The sequence below is a fragment of the Tenrec ecaudatus genome, chromosome 3, assembly GCF_050624435.1.
Source record: "Tenrec ecaudatus isolate mTenEca1 chromosome 3, mTenEca1.hap1, whole genome shotgun sequence".
NCBI classification, from domain to species: Eukaryota; Metazoa; Chordata; class Mammalia; order Afrosoricida; family Tenrecidae; genus Tenrec; species Tenrec ecaudatus.
In genome coordinates, this window is record NC_134532.1 from 184,764,318 (window position 1) to 184,790,730 (window position 26,413).

General features: G+C 45.2%; 1 protein-coding gene across 1 annotated transcript in view; it reads right to left on the minus strand.

The window, feature by feature from the left end:
• Positions 1–546: 546 nt before the first annotated feature.
• Positions 547–26,413, minus strand: part of NWD2 (NACHT and WD repeat domain containing 2) — a 239,909-nt gene continuing 214,042 nt past the window's right edge. Inside the window, exons 4-7 of the mRNA XM_075545004.1 lie at positions 17,726–17,929; positions 16,086–16,230; positions 7,719–8,308; positions 547–4,476 (exon numbers count right to left, since the gene is read on the minus strand). Of these exons, the coding sequence (XP_075401119.1) occupies positions 547–4,476; positions 7,719–8,308; positions 16,086–16,230; positions 17,726–17,929 (4,869 nt within the window). The remainder of the gene's footprint in view (positions 4,477–7,718; positions 8,309–16,085; positions 16,231–17,725; positions 17,930–26,413) is intronic.

A 26,413-nucleotide genomic window follows, 5' to 3' on the forward strand; every position in this document is an offset into this window, starting at 1 on the left:
ACACAGTTGTCAGGATTGTAAAATGTAAGGAGAGATTAAGGCTGTGTTGACTTATGTCCACACAATCGTCCGAAGTCAAACAACTCTTGGTCTTCACGGTTCCAACCAGTTTTGGTTGAGCCAGTTCCCGTCCCCATCATGCACGTATTACTCTGAAACAATGGAATGAATTATGGTCCCTCTAACCAGGGAACTAATTTGATAACCACCCTATTGTTTTTAAGGACAAGCCACCATTTACCTACAACATCTAGAAATTCTCTGCCAAAACTTCAATTCTGGATACACTTTCAACAACACAAAAAGATGGAAGTCTGAGCCAATTTCCCATTTCTGTACGGTTCACGAGTATGGTAAGAAAACACTGGGAGGCCAGTGTCTCTCCTGTCTTGTAAGAAATGAACAATTTCTCAACTAGGACATAGGAGGCTTCTTCCTTTTCTTTCTTTCTTTCTTTCTTTCTTTCTTTCTCCATGTTCAGTAGCTTGCTTCTTTTTCCTTTCATTTGTGGATCCTGTAGTTCAGCTGGCCCTTAAAAATATTCCATCAGTTATCAGGGGCAAAGCTGTGGCCCCTGGACTCGAGGGAAGAACTTACCCGGTCATAACAAGAATTGTGTTTCTTGGACGGTGTCGCCTCGGAATCGGTGGACTCGCTCACCGTGATAGGACTGTCTCTTGCGAAGACCTCCGTAGACTCTCTCCACAAACAGTCCACGGAGACTTTAAAGGAATAGCTGCTAGACTTTGGCCTGGACATGTGTGTTGCATTGTTGAAAATCTGTCTGCTGTTGGAAGTGGCGATCTTGATCTTCAACGCAGCGTCGACGCGGTCCACCACCGTGTATATCCCAATGCTCCCGTCATCAAAACCCACAATGATATGCAGGTGCCTTTGCGAGAGCACCAGGAAAGTGGGTGTTTTGTAGAGCGAGCAAGCACCAATGTTTTTGCCATCGGCCAGCCTCATTACAATTAAGCTGGAGATGGCACCATTTTCCTCCTCCTCCTCTCCATTTCGGAAGCAAATGTAGACCAGGTAGCGGCCATCTCGAGACAACCTCTGCCGCCAGATGATCCCGGAGGCATGAACCACGCGCAGTTTACCACTGTGCAAATCAAGCACGTTGATATTATCATCTCCCCTAGAGAGGATGCCCAGCTTTCCGTTGGGGGAAATTTCGAAGTCCTCTAGATTCTTCAAGAAGTTGTTGGGAAGCTGCACGCGCCGACAGATGACTTCGTCGGCCAGGCTCCAGACGTTCACCGTCTCGGCTGATGTAATGAACACAATGACGTCAGGACAGTCGGGGATCAATTTAAAGTTCACAATGGTCGTCCCATCTTCGCAGCAGAACTTCTTGGTGATACTTCCCGTCCAGAGACTGACAGCCAGCACCTTGCTCTTGGTCATCCCCACCACGAAGGTGTTTGCCGAAGTGATGAAGGCGTTCTGCAGAGTGGTCAGAATGTTGCAGACCCTGTGGCCCGTGGCCAGCCGCCACACCCGGGAGGCGTTTTCCTCACAGAGGGAGACCACAAACTGGTCATTGTGTGTGATGAGCAGCTGACATATCCTCTGCCCGTTAATGCGGAAGAGGTTTTCGCCGCTGCTGGTGTGCCAGACGTACTGACTGCTCTTGTCGTCGGACGTCACCATGATGTCTCCAGAAGATGTCAGCACACAGTGCTCCACGGTGCCTTCATGCTTGAATACTGCTTCGATGAAGCCGCTGCTGAAGTTCCACTTGTGCACACAGTCCGAACCGTCCAGGGAGTAGATGACTTCCCCTCTCGCAGGCAACACCAGGCTCTGGATGGGTTTTCCCGTCTTATCGATATTGGACATAGCCGTGATGATGTCGATATCCCAGATCGAAAGCACACCGCTGGTAGATAAAGAGAGCAGCATATTATGGTGGCTGGATTTAACCAACTTGACTATGGTACCTGAGATTTCCTGTAAGCTCGCCATGCACTGTCCAGTGTCCCGCCTCCAAAAAAATACGGCGGGGGTGTTTTCCATGGTGGCGATGATGCAGTCGCCATTCTTGGATAGCACGGCGGAGATGAAGCGCTCGTTATGCTTGGCTCGGAACTTCTCGGCCACCTTCCACACGCCGGTGTCTAGGAGTTCAATGCTAAGCGCTTTGCAGATGAGAATTGCACTTTGGTCCTCAGACAGTTCGATGCTGACCACGTCACTGTCTTCTCTTCGGCAGTCAAAGTCATCGGTCAGCTGGGGGTTAGCCATGTCCTCAGTATTCCAAACAGACAGACTCCCCTCGCTGTCTACCATCACCATTTCTTGAGCTGTATCCAAGATCAGAAGAAACTTCACAAATCCACCGGAGAATTCAGACGTCACTGTACATAACTTTTCTCCATTCCCGAGGTGGAAGATGGTGGTGTTGTTCAGGTACTGGCCGCAGAAAGCGTACATCCCGTCCAGAGAGCACTGGACACAGGTCACTTCGTACCAGCAGTGGAACTGATGAAGGGGCCATCCGTAGAGCAGATCGATGACGGTGACATCTTTGCTGGCCTCCAACCACGCCAGCGCGTGGTTGGCCGACAGCGTGAATCCATTGATGTAGGTGGAGGCGCTTCCGTGCTTGGTGCCTTTTATTTCCACCTCAGACAGGAGGCAGGAATTCAAATTGTCATAAATCAACAAGGTGTTGTTTGTGGTCGCCACAACAAGGTACTTTTCGTCACCGGAGAGCTTCATGCCCAGGATGACCGACTGGGCGGTCGTGATCTGCCGGAGGAGCTGGCGGGTCTCGACCTCCCAAGTGCTGATGGACCCACTTTCCAAAGCGGTGAGGACAGTGCTGGGGTTACAGGTAGGCAGGATCTCCGTGACATGCAAGTGACTGGAGGACAAGGGCAGCCTCTCTGGGCTATAGGTCACGTCCATGGATGAATGTAAGGGCACAATGGAGCAGTATTTGGGCCCGTCTTTGTCACATTCCAAAAGAAGGTGGCGAAGTTTGGGCAGGGAGCTCACCACGGGCAGCAGCCTCTGCTGCAGCTCTGCCGAGAGGGAGCCAGGAAAGGCAATGACCTTGCTTTTGATGCTGCGGAGGGTGCTGGCCAGGAACTTCAGCTCCTTCTCCTGCGAGTGGTTGTAAGCCAGCTCGATGTCCGACAGCACTTTGTCAAACTGGCCGATTTTGATCATGGTGTAAAGCCAGCTGAAGTTCATGATGATGCCATACAGCAGGTCATCGGTTTTCCCGCTCTTGGTTAAGTGGTACAAGAGCTCCGACATTTTCCGGTGGTTGACAAAGAAGATATCGGGCTCCAGGGGATTGCACTGGAAGACCCAGGGCTGGTCCGGGGCTTGCCTGTCGAAGGACGCCTGCTCCAGGAAGTGCTTCTCCTCCTCCAGCAGGCTTCTGTTCTCCAAGTCAAGGCAGCCGTTCAAGTAGGGGTCCTCGAGGCAGAAGGTTTTCCTCCTGCCCCCTGACCAGACCCCGAGGAAATAATCGGCCATGATGGCATGCATCTCATGCAGCTGACTCGCATCCTGCAGATACAGCTTCTGGGCAATGAGCTGCAGGTGTCTGTTGGCCCACACCAGGAGGGTGATGTTCTTCACGTGCCTTTCTATCAAGTACCCGCCGAGGCCCTCTTTCAGCCGGGCGACGAATAGGTAGGGGACCCTCAGCGGGTTGTCAGGCCTGGCATTGTCATTAAGCTCATTCATCACCGTGTTGTCCAAGGCTAACACGTCCTCTAGTTCCATCTCGCTCAGACCCATCTTGGCCATCGTGATGTAGCCCAGGGCCCTGGAGACCAGCTTCTGACCGCACCTCTTCTCCAAGGACCCGAATAACTGCTCTATACTGTCATGCACGGTGACACAGAGGGACGACTCATTGACATCTTTGTGAGATCTCCAGTGCCTCACCTCCCTGAAGGTCAGGTTCACAAACATTGGCAGCGTGCACTTGGAGAAGGCGTTGTTCACGTAAATCTGCTGGCCCGACGTCACCTTCCTTTTGACCCGAAGCAGCTGGTGCTTGAGGACCTGGCTGCACATCTTCTTGTCCCGGGGGATCAGCTCGATGTAGCGGTCTTCGCTGTGGATAAGGCACCGGAGTTTCTGCAGGATCCCGTGTTTGTTGGGCAGCGTGGAGAGCACGATCCGGACGAAGCGGGGCAGGTGGGCAGGCAGCCACCAGAGCTTCCTGGCGTCGTCAGTCTCTGAGAGCTGCTCCAGCGCATCGAAGATTATCACGAGAGGTCTCTGCAGGGAAGACTCATTCAAAAGGTTGATGAATAAGTCGCGGAGGTCGTGGATCTTTTTGGGGTAGCTCTGAACCAGACACCGGTAGTTAACTGCCAGCTGCTCACAGATGCTCAGCAGGAGGTTCCTAAGGTCAGTGCTCATGTCTGTGGTTCCCAGAAATCTCACAACTATGACTGGGTCAGAGTCTGGTCCCCCGTCTTCATGGAGCCAGCCGTACGCCTAGAACAGAAAAGCCAAAAGCTGTGCTTAGTATAGGAATACGATTCACAGTTATATCCAGCAACGTTTCAGATGCCAGATGTTTGGTGACTTCTACCATGCATAAAGTAGCCTGGCGGTAGGAACTGTGAAGTCCTTTGGTCAAGGTCAAAGAGCTGTCACAAAGCACATACTCTAAAAGCCACAGGTGAGACCTGTGGGCATTTATACAATCTGCTGTCAATTTGAGAGGATTATGAATGAGTGGAGGCTGGCCTGTCAATCAGGATGAAGCCAATGAGGCCTCTGTGTGCGTATGGTCTTCTCCTGAGGATCCTGGGAACTCCTGGATTTCCTCCATGGAGGTGGGAGACAGTCTCGGCTCGCTCCCTGAGAGACGCTCTACTGACAAGACACATGGCACTCTGCTGATGGACCCCGTGCCCTGTGAACTGGAGAAGCCACGTGGAGACCCCTGCCAGTGCTGAGATGCTTCTACCACCACTGGATCCACAAGACTTTGCACCCACTGGCCTGTGATCTTCCTGCATTCAGCATCATTGCATGTGTTTTGTGAGTCCGAATAGGACCTTATAGATTGGTATCAGACATATGGGCTAATATCAAACTTATGGACTTGATCTGGACTGGGCTGGGATGTTTTCCTCAATATTCAACTGCTCTTGCAGATAAAGCTCTTTCCTATGCACATATGAGTGTCTCCTTGGATTTGTTTCTCTAGTCTACTCAGACTAACACAAGACCCTCATCAGGTTGTTGACTGTATAACTGATCCAAACTCACTGCTATTGAATTGATTATGACTCATAGTGACCCTAAAGGACAGGGTAGAATTGCCCCCGTGAGTGTCCAAGATTGTAACTCTTTATGGGAGTAGAAAGCCCCATCTTTCTCTCATGGTGGCTTCAAACTACTGACTTTGTGGTTAGCAAAATCTAACCCAATGTCTAACCACTATGCCACTAGGGGTCCTTGGTAGGCCTTAAAGGTCCCTATCAATCCCCACCTGACTCTCAAGGAAGAGAACTAGGGAATGCCACTGCTCACCTTCAACCTGGGGAAAAGGGCCTCCCTGACCACTGAAAGGCTGTCCCTGCACTTGGGGAGATGAGACAGGGAGTCATCTGGTGACAGCTGAGCAATATAATGTATGAGGGACTGAGGCTGGCTAGTCACTGTGACGGGAGATTGACACAAATTGGCTGGATTAGAATTTTTGCGTGTTTTCCCTTAACTCTTGAATTATAAACCAGTGGATTATATTATCATCTCCTCCTCCTCCTCCTCCTCCTCCCCTCCCCCTCCCCCTCCTCCCCTCCCCCTCCTCCCCCTTCTTCTTCTTCTTCCAGTACTTTGTCATTTCTTGTTACACGTTCACTCCTTTCATCAGATCCATTTATTTTGCTATTTTTTGTTGAGGTATTTTACTTTTTTGAAGGCATTAGCACCTCAATTATTTTCAGTATTTAGTGTTTTGCCTACATTATTTTCTACCACAAAACAAAAAACAACTTCAGGTGGGCAGAGTCTTTGGCTTTGACTTAATCATGCGAAAGCGCCTTCACCTTTCCTGGCTTAACTAGGATTGGAAAGTTCCAGCAGTTTTCAATGCTCAACGTCTCCCATGTACACCAGAGAACATGCTATGGTCAATCAGCCCACCGCCAGGCAGGAGAGACCAAACCAAAAAACCAAACTCCCTGCCATTGAAGCAACTCTCACTCACAAGGACCCTGTAAGACAGGGTGGAAGTACCCATGTGAGTTAGTGAAACTAATTCTTTATGGGAATAAAAAGCCTGTCTTTCTCCTGATGAGTGGCTGGTGGGTTTGAACTGCTGACCTGGTGGTTAGCAGCCCAACATGTAACCACTACACCAACAGAGTAGAGACAGCATGCGTTAATCGCTCTGTCCACCAGGGGCACAATGCTCTCTCTGGTTATCACTCCCTTCCCTTCTGCAGTTTCTGCAACAGAAAACTAGAGTCTCAAGAACCAGGCATCCTCACACTACCGCCCACGGCCACATGCGGCCCGCCCAGGACATTTATCCGCCCGCCGGGTGTTTTTGCCCCATTTTGGTTTTTACTTCAAAATAAGATATGTGCAGTGTGCACTGGAATTTGTTCATAGTTTTTTTTCAAGCTATAGTCTGGCCCTCCAATGGGTCTGAGGGACAGTGAACTGGCCCCCTGTTTAAAAAGTTTGAGGACCCCTGCGTCGAGACTGCACAGTATGTCGAGAGCTTCTTAGGGCCCCCAAACACTTGTTTTAATGGACCAGATGTGGACCAAGAGTAAGCTGACCCAGATTTTGTTTGAGTTTGCTTTCCCAAGTCCTGAGCAAGGAGTTTTCTGTGTAGAGGACATCAGCAGGAGGGTGCCAGGCGTGAACCGTGGCTTGTCCCCTGGTTAGGGAATGGTAGGCACGGAATGTAGGCAAAGACAGGGCAGAGCAGAAGGTTTGGGCGCAGAAGGGCCTCCAGGAATCCATGAAACGGCCACAAAAGAGGAGAACAGCTGGCTTCCAGCAGCTTCCAAGACCATCGGTGTGGAGGCCAGGTCACAAGGCATTGCGCCGTGAGAACGCGCTTGCATCCCATAAACTAACCCTGGAGGCGTTCCTGCAGGTGTGTCACCTACGGGAAGCAGGGAAGGTACGTGCAGAGAGGAAGGAAATATGGACTGATCTTCATTTCCCGCTGTAGGCCTCAGCTAGAGGCGAGAAATACAGGCTGAAGTCTTAATTATTACCCCAGGCGGGTCATAATGGGACTGGTCAGCAATGGCGGGTTTTCTTTGTTGAAGAGGGATGAGAAGTATCATGGATTTGCTCCAGTTGTCATACAAATGGGAGTAACTTGCCCCACCATACCAGTTGGAACCAACAGAAAAAACGAAGTAGCTTTATAATTGTACACCATGGTCATTTTCTCATACAAGATGAGAAACACTGAAGTTTCCTCAGAAAAATCTACTTATAATTCAGATGATGATAACAGTAATATAATATTATAATTACATAGATATATAATATTCTATAGAATTATATTTATATTGTGCACATTATATGTGATTATAGAATATAACAAAGTCTATTCTAATATACTTATAAAATACATAACAATTAGATTAAAATCCAGATTAAGTACAGAATTATAAATTATTTTGATTACTTTGTCTCTCCAAAAGTAAACTTTAAAAAAAAGACTGTATATATGGAAAAAGTATATCGGCTCTTACCTTTTTTGCTACTTCGGCCAGCAGAAGGGTCTTCCCAGTGCATGGTCCACCGTAGACGATAAGAGGGTTTATGTGGCCCGTTTTGCTGGGAAGGATGTATTTGTGCACTGCGGTCAGGGATTCGCACTTGTACTCATAGAAGGAGGCGTATGTTTTACACAGGGAGGAATGCTGGAGGATTTCATCATAGAGCGTGTCCGTTTCAGTGTCAAAATTCTGTTGCACCGTCGCCTGGATTATATCAATCATATCCTCATAAAATTGCTTGCCGAGCCCTTCTATGTAATGATTCTCTATTTCTTGGGAATAGCCTAGTTTCATGTCACAATGAGTGACAGATGTGTACACTCTCAGATTTGACGACGCGACGATCGTCGGAATAAATTCATCCCTGAGTTTGACCAGCTTCTCTTGGGCTTCTGGGTCTCGAATCATCCTTGGGTCGGTTCCAGTTATATCCATGTACTTCCCCATCTCGGGGATTTTCACGAAACGCTCAATGTTGGCAATCTTCCTGATGTAGCAAACGCATTTCTTTAGGAATGCAGGGGTTTGTTTTCCTAGCGCGAAGTCAAACTCATCCTCTATGGCTGGAAGAGAAGAGGAGAGGGCATTACCGCCGGGAATGATGGAGCCACGAGCCAGCACTGGACAGGAAGGCCTGTTAGAAACACCAAGATGACTGCCAACAAGCTGATCCTGACTCCCTGGGAGCCCTGCAGGTGTAGTAAGTTATGGGCTGGGCTGCTAACCAAAAGTCGTTTGAAACATCCTTCTCTGCATCTAATTCCAGAAAGACTGAGTGTTGGAAACCAACGAGGGCATTCTTCTCTGCCCTAGATGGTCACTATGAATCACAGTAGCACCCACTTATAGAATCATTTCCTCAATCTGCTGATTTGTCCTTCTCTATGTAATCTGGTACCTATATGAATGGTCCTTAAATAAGATCTCGATACATCCTCCATGGCAAGGGGTACAGTGCCAACTCAGACAAGTGGGAACAGAAATCCTGGACGATCCAGTACTCCTTTGCTGGGCACAGACCTTAAAGAAGCAAGCGTCACAACTCCAGCAGACATCTTCACACTCACGTTCAGGGCGGCACGATTCACATACAAGAGATGGAAACCACCTAAACGCCCATCGGTAGAAGAACGCACAAGGACACTCTGGCATTTTCAGTGGAATACTGCACCCTGCTATACAACGTAGACAAAAACATGGTGCGCCACTTCACGATCTGGACGGACCTGGAGACCATCATGCTCAGTAAAATGATTCATTCACAAAAAAGACAAGTATTAAGGAAGCAAATGTTTTGAGAATGATGATGGCAACAAATGTACACATGTGCCTGGCACAATGGATGGATGTATGGATTGTGATAAGAATTGTACGAGCCCCTAATAAAATGGTTTTAAAAAAGATACGAGAGAAAAAAGACAAGTATTATATGAGACCACTATCATAGTAGGGAAAAACCAAAACAGAACAAAATACACAAGAGAAAGACATTCCAACCAAAGGGAACAGACGTTGGAGGATGGGAGGGTAAGGGAGGGGAGAGAAAGTAACAGGCTAGACAGGGGCTGGGTAGTAAGGAAGTGTAACTGATGAGAGGTACCCACGAGGAACAAGAGTAATCCAGGGGCAGATGAAGGGTAAACATTTTAGGGTGTCCATTAGTAATTTAAACTGCTAACTACAAAGTTGATGGTCCAAGACGTGATCCCTCTATTTTACATAAGAAAAGATAATCTGATTTCCTACCCAATGGAAAGGTAATGTTGAACATAAGCATAATACAGAAAGCATGCCAAGTTTAACTGATTCTTTAGTATCAGTGATGCTGACACTGACTTCATGTCAGGTAAGTTGGAAGACAGCTACCTGACCCACTGATGGAAGAAATCCTTATGGGTGCCCTTGGCAAAGAAAGGTGACCCAAAAGAATGCTTAAACTATAGAACGAAAGCACTGATATTGTACCCAAGTGAAATGTTGGTTAGGAACCTCCAACCATAGCTGCGGCAGAACATTAAAAAATATTTTTATATCATTTTATTGGGGGATCATACAAATCTTATCACAATCCATCCATCCATTGTGTTAAGCACATTTGTTGCCATCATCATTTTCCAAACATTTTCTTTCTACTTGAGCCCTTGGTATCAGCTCCTCGTTTCCCCTCCCCCTCCCTCCCTCAAGAACCCTTGACAATTTGTTATTATTATTTTTTCATGTCTTACACCGACTGATGTCTCCCTTAACCCACTTTTCTGTTGTTCATCCCCCTGGGAGGGGGTTATATGCAGATCACTGTGATTAGTTCCCCCTATCTCCCCCTACCTTCCCCTTCCCCTCCTGGTATCACTACTTTCAATATTGGTCCGGGGGGGTTTATCTATCCTGGATTCCCTGTGTTTCCAGCTTTTATCTGTACCAGTGTACATCGTCTGGTCTAGCCAGATTTGTAAGGTAGAATTGAGATCACAATAGTGGGGAAGAGGATGCATTATAGAATTAGAAGAAAGTTGTATGTTTTAACGGCGCTATACTGCACCCTGACTGGCTCATCTCCTCACCACGGCCCTTCTGTAGGGGAATGTGCAACTGTCTACAGATGGATGTTGCATCTCCACTCTGTGCTCCCCATCATTCACATTGGTATGATTTTTGGTTTGGGTCTTTGATGCCAGATACCTGATCCTATTGACACCTCACGATCACACAGGCTGATGTGCTTCTTCCATGTGGACTCTGTTGCTTCTCAGCTACGATGGCTGCTTGTGTATCTTCAAGCCTTTTATACCCCAGACACTATATCTTTTGATAGCTGGGCACCATCAGCTTTCTTCACCACATTTTCTTATGCACCCGTTTTGTCTTCAGTGATCATGTTGGGAAGGTGAGCAGCACGGAATGCCAGTTTAATAGAACAAAGTGTTCTTGCATTGAGGGAGTACTTGAGTAGAGGCCCAATGTCCATCTTGCAGCAGTACATTGACAGGGAACTGCCAGAAGTTCAGGCTGGATTCAGAAGAGGTCATGGAACAAAGGATATCAAAGTGGTTGTTAGATGGATCTTGCCTCAATATCTTAACTGATGTCAGATGGATCTTGGCTTAAAACACAGAAAGATGTTTACTTGTGTTTCATTGATTATACAAAGGCATTCGTCTGTGCAGACCATAATAAACACTGGATCACCCTGAGAAGAATGGGGATTCTGCAACACTTCATTGTGCTCACTTGGATCTTGTACACGGATCAAGAGGCAGTTGTGGGAAAAGGCCAAGGGAACACTGCGTGGTTTAAATGACATTAAAGGAAAGGTTTACATCTGGTTGTATACTCTTACCATGTTTGTGCAGTCTATTTGTGGGGTGTCAGAGAAGCTGGATTAGATGAAGAAGAGTACAACTTCAGGACTGGAGAAGGTTTATTTGCACCCTGCAATATGCAGATGACACAACCTTGCTTGCAGCAAGTGAGGAGGAATTAAACACTTGCTGATCAAGACCAAGGATCGTAGCCCTCAGTATGGATTACAACTCAATGTAAGGAAGGCCCAAGTGCTCGCAACGGGACCTATAGGTAACATTATGATCAATGGAGAAAAAGTTGAAGCTGTCAAGGCTTTGTCTTAATTGGATCCCAGCAGTCAAGAGATCAAAGGATGCATTGCATTAGGTAAATCTGCTGCGGAAGAGTTCTTTGGAGTACTGAAGAGTGAGGATGTTACTCTAGGATAAGGAGCACCTGACTCAAGCCACTCTCCACTGCTTCATATGCACGTGCAAGTTGGACACTGAGTAGGGAAGGCTGCAGCAGAATGGATCATTTTGACTGTGGAGCTGGGACTGCTCAAAGGACAAACTGATCTGTATTGGAGAAACACCTCAGTGTCACTGCCATGGAGTTGATTCTCACGCACAGCAACTCTGTAGGACAGGATGTAACGTGGGTTTCCAAGACTGGCTCTTTAAGGGAGTAGAAAGCCTTATTTTTCTCTCCCTCTCGCCTTCTGTGGTAGTTATATAATATGTTGTCAATTTGAGAGGATTACAGTGGTGATGGGGTGAAGTCTATCCTGTCAATCATTAAATAGCCAATGAGGCTTCTGTGTGGGAATGACCTTCCCCTGAGGTTCTGGAAATTCCTGTAGTTCTTCTGTAGTTCCTCCTTATAGGTGGGAGACATCCTCTCTTGGTTCCCTCCCTTGGAGACTGTCTACTGACAAAGCTGACTCCCTGAAAGACATCCCTGAGGAGAAGTCACATAGACCTACCCTGAGGCAGCCCTGGATGCTGGAGAAGCCATGAGGAGACCCCAGCCAGCACTGAGATGCTTACAACACCACTGGATTCACAAGACTTCCCACCCACTGGCCTGTGATCTTCCTGCATTCGGCATCATTGCATGTATTTCGTGAGACAGAAGAGATTTTTATAGCTTGGTATCAGACATCTGGCATAATATTGGACTTATGAACTTGGTCTGAACTTGGCTGGGATGTTTTTTCAATGTTCAATTGCTCTTGTATGTAAACCTCTTTTTTATTCCCATATGAGTGTCCATGAATGTGTTTCTCTAGTCCACCCAGACTAACACACCTTCCTAGGATATTATATTTGTTCGCATGTCTTTTACATTTTCTATAACTTTCTAAAATGTAACCAGTCATAGCACCAATGACTGACTGTCACATTAGGAATAGATTCCCAGACCCGGTGAGTATCATCCATGAAGCAATCTTATCTTCACTCTCCCCAAGATCGCTGGGGTTTGAAGTGAACGGAAAGACATCATTTTGGGGTCTAATGTAAGTCTCTTCTTTTCCACTTCATTCAAAAAGGTAAAATGTGAAATGGTGTGAGAAATCACAATCCGTTGAAATCTAAGTGATACACTTTTCTTTAATATTCTTATTTATAATACTCTGAAACTATTCAAACAGCACATTCACTGAATTTTAAGGAGTTAGTACTTTGCCAGCAATACAGGCTGTGCAGATATGGTATTGAAATTAGTTTGAATTGTAAAATAAATGAAATTGTCATGAAGACGCATAGCTTGAAGATGATGTGACCCAGGCAGAAAACAATCCGCCAGTGATTCCTCTGAAATATCAATGCTCGCATGGCTGTCCATGTTGACAGGCCCGTCAGTGTGGGTTACCCAGAAACCATTACGACGACCACCCCCACCGCCCACTTCACTGCCAACAACTTGTTTCTTTCTTTTTGTTAATGAGAAAGTCATTTTATCGGGGACTCTTACAGCTCCTGTAATCATCCATCCATCAATTGTACCAAATCCATCCATCAATTTGTACATATGTCGCCATCATCATTTTCAAAACATTTTCTTTCCACTTCAGCTCTTGGTATCAGCCCCCCCCCCTCTCTTTTAACCTCCTTCTCCTACCCTCTTACCCTGGTGGACCCCTGATAAATAAAAAATTATTATTATTTTCCTATCTTACACTGTCTTCTGTCTCCCTTTGTCCATGTTTTTGTTGTCTGTCCCTCCCTTCCTTCCTGGGGTGGAGTGTTATATATTGATCTTTGTAGTCGGTTCTCATTTCTCACCCTACCCCCCCCCCCATGTTCTCCCTACCCTCCTGGTATAGCTATACTCCCATTACTGTTTCTGAGGGTTTGTCAAAGTGAGTCTTTAGGACAAAGCGAGTCTTTAGGACAGAGCAGAATTACCTCTGTGGGTTTCTAAGATTGTAACTGTTTATGGGAGTAGCTGGTGGTTTTGAGCTGCTTACCCTGTGGTTAACTCTCGAAGCCCAGTGCTCCTCCATGGGCCACGTGAGGAGAAAGAATTTGCAGAGGAAATCCCTGCAGATGTGAACAGTGTAATTCTAAACCAGAGATGGTCTTCCCAGAATTAGTCCTTTCACATCAAGAATAGGAAAGCTTGTACTCTGGGCATTTTGGCCAGTGTGCTGATATTTTAGAAACAGGATGATTTTGCTTTGATAAATATAAAGAGCTAGAGCCTCAAAAATGGATTTTGAAAGCTCCAAAGGAACATAGATGTTAATTTGTCTATTGTAGAAGTTGTGCTTATTTCTGAAATATTTTAAAGAAGACCCATTTTATTGATGGTTTCCAGGAAAGGAATTTGCCCAAGTGACGTGTTTTTGTCTCATCCTGTAAGACATATTCTAGGGAGACTGGAATCAGGCCCATTGGAGGCTGTCACTAATGATTTTCATGCCAGTCAAGAAAAGCAATCTTAAAATGCAATGGCCATTGCTTATTTTTCCTCCATAGTGCTGGACTACCCGCCTTTCAGGAGGAAGACCACATATGTGAATACTCTTACAAAAGAGCGTTTGTTCTCTGGAATTGCAACGGACATAATCCTTTGGATCTGGAGTTTCCTGCACAACTCCCAACAAACGCTCCCAAGAAGGGTAGAGGAGACAGTCTCTTTTCCGTAGCTGAAGAGACTTGTTTTTAAAAGAGTTGGATTAGATCCTGCCATTCCCTCACCTGAAACCCACCAGAGCAGCGGCTCTCAACCTGTGGGTGGCGACTCCTTTGGGGGTCGAATGATCCTTTCACAAGGGTCACCTGATTCATAACAGTAGCAAAATTACAGTTATGAAGTAGCAACAAAAATAGTTTTATGGTTGGGGGTGTCACCACAACATGAGGAACTGTATGAAAGGGCAGCGGCATGAGGAAGGTTGAGAACCACTGCTCTAGAGTATTGAGTCATGAAGATTGATAACCTATTACACAGACTCCCCACTCTCCCCCCTGCCCCTCTCTCTGTCCCAGCAGAATCATTGAGACCCCTTCACAGTGTCCGACCTGGATGTACTGATCAGCCACCATCAGATCTGCTTCCAAAATCTGCCATATAGCTCATGCCTGTGTAGGTCAGATGAGACCAGAAAGGAGGGAGTGGACTGCCATCCTACTGTGGGTCATGATTAAGCTTCCCTTGTCCTATTGGAGAGCCTGTCCTATCAAGAAACCCTGGAGGTATAGTGGTTAAGTGTTGGCCTGTGATCTGCATGGTTGACAATTCTAAACCACCAGCAGCTCCTTGGGAGAAAGACCACGCTTTCTACTCCCATAAATAGTTACAGCCTCAGAATCCCACAGGAGGTCACTATGAGTCAGCGCTGACTCGATGGTTCTTTTTTGGTGCTATTGAAGAGTGAGCTTCGTGGTACAGTGGGTTACACGTTGGCTGTTAACTACAAGGCAGTAGTTCAAAAGCACCAGCAGGAGAAAGATGAGGTTTTCTACTCCTGTGCAGGGTTAGTCTTCTAGACCCAGAGGGCAGTGCTACCCTGTTACATGGTCTTTGTAAGTTGGAATTGACTCAATGACAGGGAGGTAATTTTTCTTTCTTTCTTGAGTACGTTCCATCATGCGGGGTCCTCGTCTTGCCTGGAATAAAATGTAAAACCATTATTATGGTCTTTGAAGGCCTCTTGGACCCCATATGCGTTGGAGAGATGAGTATAGAAGGTCAAAGGGATAAGCCTGATTTGAACAGTTGAAACTTTTCCAGTTGATCCCCCGTGATGCTCGCTGGATCTGATCCAACATTTTCTGTATTTTTGTTTGTTCATATTAGGGTTTATCTCAGAGATGTTATGCCATTTGGGGAATCACCCTCTTGAAGTAGTGTTATATGTTTTTTGATACATGAAATGCATGATTGATGAACCTATAGGGACAACAAGAATAAGGCATTTTGGTGAGTGTGTGTGTGGGGGGGAGATGGGGTACAGGGGTGCTGGTGGGGGGTAAAAGGGAGTCCAGGAAGGAAAAGAATATTTGGAAACTGATTGTGGAAACACTTGCACAAGTCTACTTGTCGCCATTGAACTATGGAATGATATGAAATATATTAACTCCCCATTAATAATAAATTAAAAAAAAACAGAGAGGCAGTGGAAAAGAGGAAGCCCCTCACAAGACTGAGTGATGCAGGGGCTATAACACGGGGCTCAAACCCAACAACGATTGGGAGCATGGCACGGGACTTCTCCTGGGCACTGAAACTTAGAGAAAAATCCAATTTTCATCAAGTGAGATGACATTTGCTGATCTAAAAAAAGAAAGACAACGACTGCGTCTGCAGACCTGCTGCTGAGTCAATTCTGCCGCACAAGGACCCTAGAAGCCAGAGTAGGGCTGCTCCTTTGAGTTTCCATCGCTGTACATCTTTACAGGACCAGAGAACCTTATCCCGCCACCCCCACCCCAGCCCCCGCTGGGAACTTGCTAACCTTGCGGTTAACAGCCTGTGCCCCCAGGGCTCCGTGTGACTACCGCATCTACTACTTAGCTGCACCCAGGTTTACTGAGGATGTGAAATTACCTGAGAACAGGTACCTCTTAGCTTGACTGTGCTTCATTTTCCCCCTTTCGTGCAGCAGTTTTACAGCAGTCTTAAATATCGTCTTGATCTCATCTGAGATCTCTGGCCATTTCTTCTCACTCTCCGTGTTCGCAGAAGGTTGCAGCTACGGGGAGGGAACGGTAAGACATTACTCTCCGAATCACAGAAGATCACCGCGCACAAGAGCAGCAGCCCCTTTGTCAGTGAGGCCTGCTCCGTCCCCTGGGAGGCACAGGCAGCTTGGTCTAGAATACTTATCTCACAGGCTGCCACGTTAAGCCCAACCAGCAGCCTCAAAGCACTGTTGGAGCTGGTTCCTGGAGTGCCACCATCTCTGATGCCTACGCTCACCTGCTGCTCCCTTTACTCCCAGCACACCTGACTGACTGGGAATGATCAAGGATTACCACAAGGTTCTTAACTAAAGAGGCAAATTGCTTATAGGTAATTTGTCTGGATAATGCACGTGAGCAGGAAGAAGACACGACTTCCTCTTACCTGGAGCAAAGGCTTTGTGTTAGAAATCAGGATGACCAATATCAAGATCCTCAATGAAAGCACTCCGGCTGACTGAGTCTCTCCTCTTGGAGTGACTGACTGTACCAAAGATGCTCACGTTGGAAGAGAGATGGGTACCTATGACTCTGTCCAATGTCTCTAGAAATTCTATGCAACGAATAATTCTAGCCCTTCCCTCTTCAACCCTTATTTACTTGTACATGTACTCGAGAACCCAGTCATAGAGAAGACAAAAACAATGTTTTCACCATACTTTTGTATGAAGTCTCCTTACCCCAAGATTCTACAATAAACTATAAAAAGAGAAATTAAATGTGGCTTAAGTGTTTAAAGAAAAAAAAGTGAACTGAAAATAAATAATGAGAGAATAGTTAAGTCAATTTTTAAAGACCTCTCAAATCTCTTAAAAATTATTCCATGAAATAAAAAATATAAGCATTAACTTTAAAAACTTAACATATGAACAGAATAGACATAGCTGAAGATAAAATTGGTGAACTGAATCTCCTTGAAGGCGGTCCAGAGAGGTAAGGGAATTAATAATGTGGAAGACAGTTAAAAGGCCTGAAGGATACACTGAGATGGTTTCATGGGTATCTAATCAAAGACCAGGACGTAAAATACAGAAATAATGGAGAAGAGACACTATTCTACAAGAAGATGGCTGGTAATTTTTCACAGCTCATGAGTTACATGATATAGTTATATATATTCACAGATATAGGACATAAAACAGGTGTCAAGAAGTATTAAAAATAGATGCATTGTAGGTTAATGGAAAAAAAGAATATTCACATGAACAAACATTGAGAAAGTTTATCACTGGCATATTTCATTAACGGACTGCCAAATGTATAATTTAGGAAGAAAGAGAAAAGTGAAATAAACTGAAAGGTTTCTTAGCTTTTGACTGAACTACTTAAAAACAAAACAAAACGAACAAACAAACAAACAAAAAGAAGTTATGGTCTAAAGAAGAATAACATCTACGTCCTGTAACTTTTTGTGTGGAGAACATCACTCTCGGCTCATATAAACCATGAAAAACAATGGGTAGGTAAATGCTTTGGAGGGCAATATTTCACAGAAATGCAACTCACTGCATTTCTATTGCTCTTCAGCACGTCTGATTTGGGTCGGAGGTAATAGGCTGGTGGCACCGAGTTCTCATCCCGACAGTACCACTCTTCCAGTAACGTGGTCTCCAGCTTTGCCTCCATGGCAGCATCCAGAATCATTTCAAACTCCGAGGCTTCAACTTCTCCAGGGATTCGGATGTTCCCGTATTTTTCCCCTAACAGTCCCTGTGTATCAACAAGAAAGTTCAAGTTACTGTATCACCAATAAAGGTCATTTGAGTATACAGATTAGATAGAATTTCCACAAATACTAAGATACATTATTCCATTAGCTTGTGGGGACTTGTTTAGAATGGATTAATCTCCGAGTAACATTATCAGACATTGTATCGTGTAATAAAAACAAAGTATTCACATACAGGAAGTGCAACTGGACATCATATCAGGCATATTCACAATACAGATTTTTTGTAGCAAATGTACTGTCTCAAAATGTTTACATGACAAAATACATTTGGTTTTAATTTACTCTGGGGGTGGGTGGGTGGCCCGGAAAGAAAAGAATTCCTTTGTAAAGGGCTGATAAGGTTCTAAGCTCCAGATTTACACAGCCACAGCAGAGAGGAGTCCATGATTGACAGTGGTGTTCTTTTCCATTTCCCTGTCAACTGAAAGGGGGAGGAGGAGGCGGCTCTCCATTTTTTAAAGATTTACGGCCTCAGAAATCCACGAGGCAATTCTATGCCGTCTTATTGGGTCGCTAGGATCCGGAATCAACTTGATGGCAGTGAGCTTTTCAGTAATTAAAAAAAAAATCAAAAGTATAAACAAAGTACTGTTTGTTCTTATTACAATGGCAAAGGAAAAATAAATGCTCATTTTTTTGGTGATGGTGGGAAAACAACTACACAATAATGATGGATGCAGAAATTGACCCCAAATTTCACTGAAAGGAATTTTGGAAACAAGTATTAATAGTCTTTTAAAAAAAAAACTACATATTTTCAGGTTTGAGGATTTTTTTTTCTTTCTTTTTAAAAAATTATTTTATTAGGGGCTCATACAACTCTTATCACAATCCATACATACATCAATTGTGTAAAGCGCATTTGTACATTCATTACCTCCATCATTCTCAAAACATTTGCTCTCCACTTAAGCCCCTGGCATTGGCTCCTCATTTTTCCCCTTCCTCCCCACTCCCGCCTCCCTCATGAACCCTTGATAATTTATAAATTATGATTTTGTCATATCTTGCCCTGCTCAATGTCTCCCTTCATCCACTTTTCTGTTGTCCATCCCCCAGGGAGGAGGTCACATGCAGATCCTGTAATCGGTTCCCCCTTTTCAACCCACCCTCTCCCTCCCAGTATCGCCACTCACATGACTGGTCCTGAAGGGATCATCCACCCTGGATTCCCTGTGTTTCCAGTTCCTGTCTGTACCAGTGTACATCCTCTGGTCTAGCCAGACTTGCTAGGTAGAATTGGGATCATGATGGGGGCTGGGGGGAGCATTTAGGAACTAGAGGAAAGTTGTATTTTTCTTCATTGCTACATCGCACCCTGACTGGCTCGTTTCCTCCCTGAGACCCTTCTGTAAGGGGATGTACAGTGGCCTACAAATGGGCTTTAGGTCTCCACTCCGCCCTCCCCACCTCATTCACTATGGTAATATTTTTTGTTCTGATGATGCCTGATTCCTTTGACATCTCATGATCACACAGGCTGGTGTGCTTCTTCCATGTGGGCTTTGTTGCTTCTGAGCTTGATGGCTGCTTGTTTACCTTCAAGCCTTTAAGACCCCAGACACTATATCTTTCGATAGCAGGGCACCATCAGCTTTCTTCACCACACTTGCTTATGCACCCGCTTTGTCTTCAGCAATTGTATCGGGAAGGTGAGCATCATGGAATGCCAGTTTAATAGAAGAAAGTATTCTTGCACTGAGGGAGTACTTGAGTGGAGGCCCAATGTCCTTCTGCTACCTTAATATGAAACCTATAAATATATGCAGATAGATCTATTTCCCCATCCTCATATATAAATAGATTTTCATATGTACATGTCTTTATCTAGACCTCTATAAATGCCCTTTGCCTCCCAGCTCTTTCCTCTATTTCCCTGGACTTTCCTTGGAGATTTTTTTGATTGGGAATTCATCCTTAGAAAATAATCAGGGAAGTACATAAACTTAGAATATTTACACTAAATAATTTTTAATAGGAAAGTTTGTATAGCAACCCCTTTGCAAAGGCGAGCATTTAAATATATTATAGCACATCTATTCAGAAAAATACTATCTAACCAATGAAACTACATTGTAGAATTATACTGACTTGAAAATATATTTATATCAAGTAAGTAAATTACAATGTAGTACAAATGAGTCCAATGTTTTATACATATGAAACATACAAAGAACAGAATGTTTTCTTCAAAGCTATGTATTTACATTAAAAACAAAAACAATAACAACCTGGTCACCTTCACAGTACTCTCCATTACACTTAATACATTTGTCAAATTTGCGATTCCATTTTTGGAAACATTTTTCAAACTCATCTGTTTGAATGGCTGACGGCACATCCCTCATTTTTCCTTCACCTCTTCCATATCATCAAATTGCTGTCCTTTCATGTCCCTCTTCATTCATGGAAGCAAAAGGAAGTTGCAGAGAGGGAGGTCAAGTGAATAAGGTATGTGGGGCAAGAGAGGCATGCTGTTTTTTGCCCAAGATGGCTGTGTGAGCAGGTATAGTGTCATGTGGCAAAACCAGTCCCCGTGTGCCACAAATCAGGCCTTTTTTGTCCCACACTGTTACCTCTAAGTCAGTGGTTATCAATCTTCCTGATGCTGTGACCCTTTAATACAGTTCCTCATGTGGTGGTGACTCGCCAACCATAAAATTATTTTCATTGCTACTTCATCACTGTACTTTTGTTACTGTTTATGAATCAGGTGACCCTGTGAAAGGGTCATTCGACCCCCAAAGGGGTCGTGACCCACAGGTTGAGAACCGCTGCTCTAAACAGAAAGCTTGGTTAACAGTCTGACCTGGTGGAATGAACTGAAAATGCATTACGAATCGACATTTTCATCCGTTTGAGCTAATGGATGTCCAGAATGAAGTTTGTCATCAATTGATATTTCACCATTTTTGAAACAAGAAAACTCCTCGTACACTTGTGTCCCATTGTGCTGTCCTTGAAAGCCATGTTCAACATCGCAGTACGTTCTGTGGCATTTCCCCCCCGAGCAGGAAGCAACATTTGATGGCCACACGCTGTTCTCTGAAATCGGCCATCACAGAAAACAAGGTTTGAGCGAAACTGCTTTTATGACAAAATTCACTGTGACCAGAGAGATCGCCTTCCCTGGTGACGCCACTGGGTGCAGTAATTCAGAGAGAACTGCTTGATGCTCACCTCGTGGGGAGATTGTGTGCTATGAAAGCTCTGCCCAGCAGAGCCTTTTTCCATTTTTGTACCCCCTCATATGCAATAAACCCATCTGTTTTGTACACACATACACATCTGTAGATGTATACACATTCAGAAGAGATTTTTATAAGCATACACAGTAAGATTATTAATAGCTATCTTTGAGTAGGTAGTTTAAATTTACTTAGGTGTTTTTTTTTACAAGTTTACATCATTTTCTTTATGAAGTTTTTTTACAGCACAATGTTTTATTATATATTTAAAGACTCTTGAAAAATTCATACAACAAATTTTGCTATTTTAACCATTTTAAAATATATGATTTGGTGGTATTAATTTTATTTGCAATGTGTACAACCATCACGAGCCTATATTCCAAAAGTTTTTCATCAACCCAAACAGAAAGTCTGTGTCCATGGATCAATATCTATCCCCTTCTTCTTTCTCCCTGGTGATTGGACCAGCACGCAGCTACCTGAGCTAGTCCTTTGTCTCCAAGGTGCGCTGTAGGCTGAGCATGTAGGCCGAGCTGACTGTGGGTCATGCTGCCGTGTGCGCATCACTGGACCTTGAGGTTCTATGCAGACCTGCTTTGTCATGCTTCTTGAGGATACATCGGGACCCCTTTGCTAGCTCTGTACTACTGCCTACTGTGAGGCCTCAGCTTCTCATCTTCCTGCTGTTGCTGCCTCACCCAGCTTCCTTGACCTTGGATCAGCAGCCATGTGAGTGGAAGGACCTTCAGTATGTCAACTATTCCATGCAAGTGAGTTGAACTAAGCCCTGTGTACTGCTGTGTGGATTAATTAGCCGTTATATTCCGTCTTGTTACAAAGCTACATATATGTTATCTATCTATCTATCTATCTATCTATCTATCTATCTATCTATCTATCTATCTATCTATGATCATAAGTGTGCTGGTTTTGTTTCTCTACAGAATCCTGCTTAACACAATGTGGCAAGGAGAAACCACTTGGTCTCTTTAAGAACTTTCTTAGAAATCTCCTCAGCCAGATATCCAAGTTCACCACTTACCAGTTCTATCTGCACCAAGCCTCAGCGGTTAAGTGCTCCACTGCTAACTGAAAGGTTGGTGGTTCAAATCTATCAGCTGGTGAGTGGCAGAAAGGTGTGGAGATCTACTTTGTGAAGATTACAGCTTTGGAAACCCTACGTTGAAGTTCCACTCTGTCTTATGAGTTGTGATCCTCTTGACCAAGTTTTTCACTATGGGTGGCATGGTAGGTAAACACCTACCAAGCAAAAGGTCAATGGTTCGAGTCTCCCAGCTGCTCTACAGAGGAAAGATGTGGCAGTCTGTTTCCACAAGGAGTTACAGCCTTACAAGTTCTACAGGGCAGGTCTACTCTCTGTGGAGTTGCCAGCGGCTGAAATGGATCTGATGGCCTCAAGCAACACCACCTCTACCGTCAGTTCATATGCGGTCTCATTAGTAAAGGCAAAGCTGGAAGGAGCTAGGCCACAAACATAGTAATCTGACAAGAATCAAAGGCTATTCAGAAATCATTTATTAGAGTTTAACATGTGACAAAATCATATGATTATTTGATTGACATGTTGTTTTTGTTAGGTACCATTGAGTTGTTTCCTACTCACGGCGATCCTATGTACGACAGAACACAACACTGTCTGCTCTTGCGTCCTCCTTTCAGTTGTTATGCTTAGCCCATTGTTGCGGGCCACTGTGCCAGTCCATCCTGTCCAGAGCCTCCCTCTTTTATGCTGCCCCAGGCAAAATGTTCCTGAGGGTAGAGATTGCCAAGGAATTATCCTCACTCAATCAAGTATATATCGAGTGCCTACTATATATAAATTGGTAATAGGGACCTTCAGAAAAGTAAATGTGCTGTAAGCTTAAAGTTACTTATTGGATTGTTCTTTGCTGGGTTTTCCTCCTCCCTATTGGCTCTTTCTTTGGGCAGAATGCTCATAAATTATGAACCAGTTATTTTTTTAGAAGATCAAGACAGATAGGACTAAAAATCCTCATCATTCTCCTGCAGAGCGGCTGGCAGCTTCAAACTGCTGACCTCGGGGTTGGCAGCCCAACATGTAACCCGCCAAGCCACAGAGCTCCTTACCAAATAATATTAGGAAAGTGCTTTTCTTTGTTCTTTGTTCAGGAGGCAGTTTCCATATAGTCCTTAATATAAGGTAAGGCATGAAAACTGGAAACACCACAGTGCGGTAGTTACATGCTTTCATGTAAACTTGGAGATATATAAAAGTGTAGGGGTGGAGCGTAGCCTGCCAATCAGGTCATAGACTGATGGTCCCTCCTTGTGGGCGTGGCCTTCTCATAAGGTGGACCCTGGAAACCTCCCATCCTTTCCCTGCCTTCACCTTCCTGCTGGCTGACCCTGGTTGCTGCCAGAGCCCTCTAATGCTTCCACTATCATTGGAGCCACAAGACTTGGCCTCCACTGGCTTGTGATCTTCCTGCATTCTGCATCATTGCCTGTGGCTGTGTGAGTCTGAAGAGGGACTGATGGACTAGTATCAGACTTATGGCCTAGATCTGGACTGGGCTGTTTGATATAAAATTACTTGATATAAAGCTCTCTCTTACACATATATGAGTCTCACTGGATTTGTTTCTCTACGCAAACAAGCCAAACACAGGCTTAGAAAGACTGTTTAGAGAAAGAATTCTTGAAACTAGAGAAAAAGTCCTTCAAACTAGGTAGCGAAGTCTTGCTCATGTGATCAGGGGTGGAGATGAGGGGTCAAGTGGAAGAGGCTAGCAGTCAAACTTTAGGTTGCAAGACGTAGACCGCTGTCTTGGTACCTTAATCTGACCATTTCCTTAGCTCCGTAGCTGCCTGGACACTCCTTGAAGAATCTGGGGCAGATGCAGAGGTGATGAGTAAGATGCCATCTTCCCTCTGGTCACTGGCACTGACTGCTCACTTTCAACACCGAAGGACAGGCATCTCCCCTCTGGTCACTGGCACTGACTGCTCACTTCCAACACCGAAGGACAAGTGGACTTTGCACATATTCTGACTCCAAGGGCTCAATAAGCAACACTTTCACTCATTGGAGGCCAAAGTTGTAGGGAAAATGTGTTGGGGAGTCTGGACGGATATATTGGGATTGCACATCAAGGTCTAATGTTAATAGTTAAATCTGTATGTGAGCCTATATGGAAGATATGCTTATGACTGAAATAACTTCCAAATTTTTACTGAGTTGTTTCCAAACACTGTGTCAATATACTTATGAACATAAACATGTATGGGATTTAGCCTGCTGTAGAAATCCATCATTACCCCTACCACTCACCTAATCAAATTGGAAAGATTATTTAAATATACCTATTCTTAAAACACTGCCATTAGTTGATTCTGACTCAGAGTGGCTTTATAGGGGAGAGTAGAACTGCCCCTTTGGCTTTCTGAGACTGTGGAATCTTTACAGGAGCAGACAGCCTCATTTTCGTCCACAGAATGACTGGTGGGTTTGAACTGCTGACCTTATGTTAGCAGCTCAACGCGTAGCCCGTAACATCACCAGGGCTGCTAGGAGCTCTGGTGGCATAGTGGGTACACGTTGGGCTGCTCACCAGAAGCTCAGCAGCTTGAAAATACCAGTCACTCCATGGGAGAAAATGAGCCTTTTCATTCCTATAAAGCGTTATGGGGCAGTTCCCTGACAATCAGTGTTCTCAGAAGCCTGGGGAAAAGTGTTGCCTGTTAACAAGCTTTAAACCTACCAGCTGCTCCTCGGGAGACAGATGAGGCCCTTTGCTCCCACGGAGATTCACAGGCTTGGAAACCCTTTTGGCATAAGGCTATGAGTTCATTTGACTCGATGGCAGCGGGTTTATCTCCCCCTCTCTATAATCTATTCCCTTCTTAACCGTTAAGGAGTCTAATGGTAAGATCGGTGATTCAAACCCACTAGTCATTTGAGGGGGAAAGACGAGGCTGTCTCCCATCGTAGAGACTGCGTCTTAGAGGCATCAAGGAGCAATTCTGCTCTGTCCGGCCCAGGGCTGCTGTGAGTCAGAATGTCCCGGACGGCAGTGGTCTCGATCCTTGAACCGTAGAGACACACATATCAGTGAAGCAGGAGGCAGCAGCCGATGGAGCGTTCAAGTGCAACCTAGGGCATTAGGTCCAAGTGGTTGACTAACTTAAGAACATTTTCTACCACTGTTCACTCTACTTTGTTTATCTCCCTTTCCTTATTTATGTGGTGATAGAGATACATCTAAGCCAATCCTTTCAAAGGCTTAGAGATAACATTTTCCTTCACCTCAATTGATTTTTCTTTTCCATTGGGCAAATATTGATTTCTGGCCCCACACAGTGCCGTCTGCTTGGGTTTGCAACCGAGAATCTTTGAGGGCTGTGTCCGCTGGTCTTCTGCTTTCACTGCAGCCAACAGCACAGAGGAACTAAGTGTTTGCAAAGGTCTTAGCAAGCCTTTCCTCTCTGGAGGGATGTCAGGAAAGGCAGACGACGGCAGATTTTGGAGTCGTGGTTGCTAGGCTTTTAGGGAGGTGGACGGGTTGCCCGTTTATGACCCAGTGCTCCTGCGAGCAGCTGGACGAACAAAGAATGATCCCCCCTTCACTGGGGCTAGAAAAATCTTGAAGCACATCCTCTAAATGCCAGTGAAGCAACTCGAATTCACATGGCCCCATGCATGGCAGAGTAGCACGGTCTTCCACAGGGTTTTTCCTGGCTGAGATTTTGGAAGTAGAGCAGTAGGCCTTTTTTTTGAGCCACCTCCAGGTGGATTCAAACATCCAACCTTTTGATTAGCAGCTGAGCTCTTTGCATTCATCCGGGACTCTGTAAATGTTCTGGTTCCCTAACTCATCTAATCACCAAAGCAAGGTAGATGATTAAGCGCGTCCTCTCTCTGTGCTTCTCCTTTCTGTAATACAACAGAATGCACAACTTGCCCTCACGCATCGCACATTCCCAATTCTGTACGCAGAGAGAACTGCGGAAGAGGAGACCAGGCTCACAGGTCTCAGCGGGCTTGTCCAAGACCACGTTACCACGACACGCTACCATGGCCTTTTACTGCAATAGCCTCGTGGTCCCCTCCCTCCTGTTACTGCACCACGTTCCTTTCTGACGGTCACTTCCAGCCAGTGCCACTGGCAGGGCCATCTCGTGAACTTCTGAGTCCATACTCTGGTGCGCCACGCACCTTCAGGGGCCCCATTCACACAGGCTAGGCTGTGTGCCAAGGAGCCTCGGTGGAGCAGGATCATGAGTTGGGTT